Source organism: Chrysochloris asiatica, unplaced genomic scaffold (assembly GCF_000296735.1).
Source record: "Chrysochloris asiatica unplaced genomic scaffold, ChrAsi1.0 scaffold00048, whole genome shotgun sequence".
Taxonomy (NCBI): domain Eukaryota; kingdom Metazoa; phylum Chordata; class Mammalia; order Afrosoricida; family Chrysochloridae; genus Chrysochloris; species Chrysochloris asiatica.
The window spans coordinates 14,600,115-14,606,277 of NW_006408566.1; the positions used below are offsets into that span (position 1 = coordinate 14,600,115).

Consider the following 6,163-nt stretch of genomic DNA (forward strand, 5'->3'; position numbering starts at 1 on the left):
AAGTGTTAGTAGGGAAATTCCTTGCTGGAGGCGAGTGGCGGGAGAAGAGTCCCGAGAGAGGAGACCCGAGATGCGCATTTTCTAAAAAAACTCTTCTAAGAGATTTCACCTGCAACGGTGGAGGGAAAGCAGCGAGGAAGGTGGAGGGTGGAACCGGCCCCTTTAAGAACCTCCCGCCCTCATCCTAGTCGTAGGCGGAACCGGAAGTTATGGGGGATGCGCCGGGTCCCAGTATGGCGGCGCCCTGGCCTTCGGATTCTTCTCCGGAGGCTTTAGCCGCCCACCTCCTGGGTGTGCTGTGGTTCGTGTCAGTCACCCCTGGACCTTGGGGGGCTGCTGCCACCGCCGTCGCCGGGGGCGAGGAGACGCTTAAGTGCGAAGATCTCAAAGTGGGACAATATCCTCTATGGGGAACCTCCCTATGGAGTGGGGACTGTGAGGGCGGTAGATTTTGGATCTCGAGTGGGTCACAGACCTTAACACGGGCAAGGGCTGTCCTGAAGGTGACCCCTGGCCTGTAATGATCGAGAAACTTTGGAATGTGGAGAGTGATGTGTAGTGAGAAGGGCACAAACCACCCCATGATTTTCTCGGGATTTTATTGCCCCCGCCTTTCTTTTTTAACTGGTGGGCCTATTCAACAATAGTACAAATGGTGAATGTGCCAGGCTTTGTTCCAGGCACTGCTGATATACAGGTGCTTTCTGAGTGTTCCAGGCACTGCTAAGCCCCAGGTTCTACTCTAGAAAAGTTTTCCGACTTGGGGGAAGACGAAGTAATGTAGCCCTTTTGTGTCGCCTTAATTTCCGATATAATCCTCAAACTTCGAGATATACGAGATTTACAGGGGCTAAATTCCTACTTTATTTTGTGAACTTGGGCAAATTATTTCATCTCCGTTTTCTCATGGGGAAAATAACAGTACCAATGTGAAGGGTCGTTGTGATGTTTAAATGAGTTGGTACAAGTAAAACAGCAGTGCCTTATACGCAGTATGAGCTAAATTTGTCAGCTGTGTATTTACTGATAGGAAACTGGAAACTGAAGTGGTTCAATGGATCAGCCTGTTGTCACGCAGCAGGGACAAAACGCAATGGGAGTTTTATTCAAATGAAAATAGCTATTTTTGTACAAAATTAGAAATTGTTTTACACCAGTTGTAGAACAGACAAGCAAATACTGTATCCTGAGATTTAAGAAGGATTCTATGAGGAAATTTAAGATTAACAAAACAATCTCATAGTATTTCTATGTGTATTTTGAAAAGGTAGCCATTATTTGAGTTTTACAGTAAAATACCTCAGCTTATTAACTACCATTATGCTTCAAGTTTGAGAATCAGGGTGTCCTCGAGTCTGTTCCGACTTTTAGCGACCCTGTAATAATACTGTTTTTGGAGTCCTGGTGTGGCGCTGTAGGATAAGTACTGGACTGCTAACCTCAACGTTGTGGGTTCAAACTCACCAGCTACTACTCCAAACCCCTATTAGGGTCGCTATGAGCTGGAACCAGCTCCAAGGCCCTTAACAACAAAGTAATGCTTTCAGGGAGTGCTGTGACTCTGTAGGGTAACTACTGAACTGCTAACTACAAGATTGATAGGCATTTCAAGCCCACTAGCTGCTTTGTGGGAGAAAGATAAGGCTTTCTGCTCCTGCAAAGATTTACAGCCTCTGAAATCCTCTGTAGACTCTCTCTGAGTTGGAACCAAGGACTTGAAAACACTTAACCAAAACAGTGTTTTCTAGGAGTGGCTGGTGGGGGTGTGGTTCATAGTTGAGTGCTTATCCTAGAGTGCTACATAAGCCACAGAGTTGGTTCCACCTCATAGTGACCATGCATAGGGTTTCCAGGGAGCGGCTCATGAGTTTGAATCACTAACCCTGTGGTTCATCGACCCTGAGATCAACTGCTTATCCTATGGCTTTGTACCAGGACTGATCTGTTGTTGTTAAAGTGCTGTTGAGTCAGTTCTGACCCATAGCAACCCTTTATAGGGTTTCCAAAGAGCAGCTGGTGAGCTTGAACCGCTGACCTTGTGGTTCAAACTGACTTTGCAGTGTAGCACATTAACTCACAGTGCCATACCAGGACTCCAGGACTCATGTGTTAGGGAAGTGTTTTTCTTGGCAAAAATTGCCAGGGTGATTTTGAGAAACAGACAGGTTAGCATGAAAACCAAATCTGTTACTGTCAGTTGATTCTGACTCATAACAACCCTTTATGACAAGGCAGGAAGTGTCCCCATAAGAATTCCAACACTGTAATTTTTACTGGAGATAACAAGTCTTTTCTCTGTGAGACACTGGGAGATTCAAATTGAACACAGGTTAACACTGATCACTTAACCATTAGCCCTTGGGCTCCTCCAAGTTAATATGGTTTTCCCATGGATTCCTGGTATGACCACTATAGGAACAGCACGGGACTGCAAACCACAAGGTCCACAGTTCAAACCCACCAGCTGCTCCTCAGAAACCCTATTTTGGGTTGCTATGGGTCGGAGTCGACTCGACAGCACTTAACAACAAAAACAACATTAATAAGTTAAAGCTCAGGTATTTAGTGACACTAAAGTTGTATTTTCAATTGTGCTTGTTGATTTGGACAAACTAGCAGACTCTAAATGTAAATTCAACATGAGTACAGAATATGAGGTATTTTAAAACAAGGCAATGTTTTGTGTTAAAATGTAGTTCATATTTCCTTAACTTTTTCTTATGTATATTTGTAAAGATCCAAAAATAAATGATGCCACTCAGGAACCAGTTAACTGTACAAACTACACAGCTCATGGTAAGACTTCCAGAAACATTTTTAGAAATAATGTTTAAAACATAAACTAGTTCATATATCAATATGTGGTCACTAAAATTATTCAATAAATAATTTTCCTGAGTTATAAATTGTTATCTAGTTTCCATAGCAAGGTAAACATGGAAAATTGACTAGGAGTTGTTAATAAGAGGGTGCTTCAAAAGTTTTTGGGAAAATTCCATTGTTTTTCATTCTATTAAGTGTATTGGGAAGTTTATATTTTCATTCTTTCATTCTGTGGAATCAGTCTATTGCCTTTTGTATGACTATCAAGCTAAGTTATGCAAAGATGCTGCTTTAGTTATATTTTTAATTACTCCTAAAGAGTAATTAAAAGAGATTATTAGTATAATAAGGTACGGTGAAAAACTATATCTCTCTTGTTATGGTCCATTAAAATATACTTGGAGACATCCAAATGTGAAAATAATGTAAGAACTGTAAGTATTCATCAGTATTTTTTTGGAGGGATGTTTTGACAATGGATAACAGCTTACTGATAGGGGCTTCTGTTAGTCTAAAATACATGTAATACCAGGTAAAAATGAATACATTGCTCTCTGTTTAGTCTTGTAAAGAGGTATATGTTGCTCTAGGCTGGAGGGTAAGGAGTAGACTTAGGTTGAATCTAATCCCCATTTTTATTAGTTTGGTTACCTAATAATGGGCAATTAAATAGTATCTTTTTCTACACGCACGGATTAGTAATGTTTACATTTTTCGTTATGCAACTAGATAGTATTAATTTGAGAAAGAAATATCCATTAAATATATTATTGATTTACTTTGTTGTTGTTGTTGTTAAGTGTGGTTGAGTTGGTTCTTACTCATAGGGACCCTTTATAGGGTCTCCAAGGAGTGGTCGGTGAGTTTGAACCTTATGATTCGAATGGACCCCTAGGGTCCTGGGCTTTATCCCACAGTGCCATACTTATTGGAGAGGAAATATGCTTATACTGGTATTTTCTTTATCTAAATGAAAGCTATTTTAAAGAAATTTACAATGTAAATTAATGAAAGAAATTATATTTGTTACAGAGTAAGTTTTCCAAGGATGACATATATTTAAATATATTCATATGATTGGTTTCTTGATTGTAAGTTTGTATATAGTTTAAAAAGCAGATCTCCTGTTAGCTTTTTCTATGTTTTGGCATACTATAAGCCTAATTCTTGTCAGGACAGATATTTTAAAGTAAGTTGTGTTAAAATTATGTGATTTAAAATTTTGCTACATCCTAAAATAGTGAACTTTTCTATATAAAAGTAAATAAATATATATATGTCTTTATATGCATCTATAGTCCCCTCGATGCAAACCCACCAGCCATTCTTTGGAAACCCTATACAGAGTCATTATGAGACGGAACCACTAAGGGCACTCAACAACAACATAGTTCTAGTGTGGTGCTGCACGATAAGTATTGGACTGCTAACCGCAAGGTCGGTGGTTCAAGCCCCCCAGAGGCTCCTCAGAAACCCTGTATAGGGTCTACTGTGAGTTGCAGCTGACTTGATGGCACTTAACAACAACATGTATCTTATATATATTAAGTGTAATTAAGGAAGCCCTGGTGGCACAATGTTAAAGCTCTCTGCTGCAAACAAAAAGCTGGGTTTCAGTTTGGGAGAAAGATACAGCAGTCTGCTTCCCTTGTGATTGACTGCCTTAGAAACTGTGGAGCAGTTCTGTTCTGTTCTGTATTGCCTTGATGAGTTGAAGCAGACTTGGCAGCAGTAGCTTTGGTTTCAGTAAGCTTAATTAAAGAAGCTGCAAGGAACTTCTCTTTTTTTAGTTAATGAATATACTCTGGTTTGCTTATTTTACTGATCAAAGTATTTTATATAATACTTTTGGAAAACAACAGAATTAACACAAATGAAGAGTGAGCTTTCAAATGTAGTTGAGTTTCAGCGTTTCATACGAAAGATATTAATAGAAAGCAGTGAATACAATTGTAATTCAGGTATTAAACCTCAAAGGAGGAGGCTAGAACTAGATATCTCACAAAATAGCATTTCCTAGCAGAGTTGTGGCACTGCAGGATAATACTCTGGACTACAAGGTCAGCAGTTCAGACCTCAACAGCCACAACTGGGAATCCCCATACAGGGTTGCTATGAGTCAGAAGTGACTCACAGGCAGATAACGACAAGAATAAAGCAGAGTTCTTAGCAGTAAGGAATAGTTTGAAGGCACTGCACAAAGGAGAACTGACCCCACGGCACATAACAACAACAACACACAAAGGAACCCTTGTGGTGCTGTGGCTTAGGGATTGGGCTGCTAACTGAAGGTTGCTGGTTCCAAACACAGCAGCTGATCCTGGGGAGGAAAAAGGCTGTTTGCTCCTGTAAAGATTTGGTCTTAGAAGCCCTATGTAGGGTCCCTGTGATTCGGAATTGCTTTGATGGCAGTAAGTTTGGGGTTTTGCTCTGCATAACTACAACAAATAGCTTCTGCCAAAAGAATAATTTCTGTCCTCCAGTTAGATAGCTCTTTTGTGTATTAAGATTTAATCCACTTAAGGATAGCTGATAAATAAGATATTAAACATTTTTGTTTTGTTGTTAAGTGCTATTGAGCCGGTTCTGACTCATAGAGACCCTGTATAGGGTTTTCAAAGAGCACCTGGTGGGTTTGAACCGCTGACCTTGTGATTAGCAGTCCAGTGCTTATCTAGGACCCTATTTTTAAAAACACACAGGAACATACACAAAATCAAATAAGTGATCGATCAGGTTGCTGTAAGTGTAAAGGGCATATAAGTACTGATCAGGGCCTGTCAAAGCAAGTATTCCTAGATAAGCAGTCAAAGAAAGTAAAAGGAACATTTTCCATAAAAGAGAATGATTTGTTTGTATATTTGGAGAATAAATCAGTTCTGGTAAAATATACATACATTTACCGGATTGAATCTGAGAATGTATATAAAAATTGTAGCTTAATAAATGACTTTAAACATTAATAAATGACTAAATAAGTACACTGATTAAAAAAAAAAGTTCTGAGACAGATACGAGTCACAAACCTGCATATGACTGTACAATTTATGGAATATGCAAAGGTGCCCACTTGAGAGTTGGGTTTCTACCATCTAACCCAACAACCGTGAAGAGACTGTGCCCCTCTGAGATGGTACCTTTTCTAATTTCCCTTTTAAAACACACAGAGACTAGTGGGTTATCTTGATGAGTCACTTCTAAGCCCAAAATGACCTTTGGAAAATTCAGGTCCAAACATAGAATGATTGTTGTTGTTCAGTGCTGTTAAGTCTGTTCTGACTCAGCGACCCTGTTTAGTTTTTCTGAGGATTTAAATCTTCGAAGGAGCAAAAAGTGTCAT

General features: G+C 39.7%; 1 protein-coding gene across 1 annotated transcript in view; it reads left to right on the forward strand.

The window, feature by feature from the left end:
- The first annotated feature begins 233 nt into the window (after positions 1–233).
- LOC102815069 (TM2 domain-containing protein 1-like) overlaps positions 234–6,163 on the forward strand; it is an 81,525-nt gene continuing 75,595 nt past the window's right edge. The window contains exons 1-2 of the mRNA XM_006862481.1: positions 234–397; positions 2,723–2,796. Coding sequence (XP_006862543.1) covers positions 234–397; positions 2,723–2,796 — 238 coding nt within the window. The remainder of the gene's footprint in view (positions 398–2,722; positions 2,797–6,163) is intronic.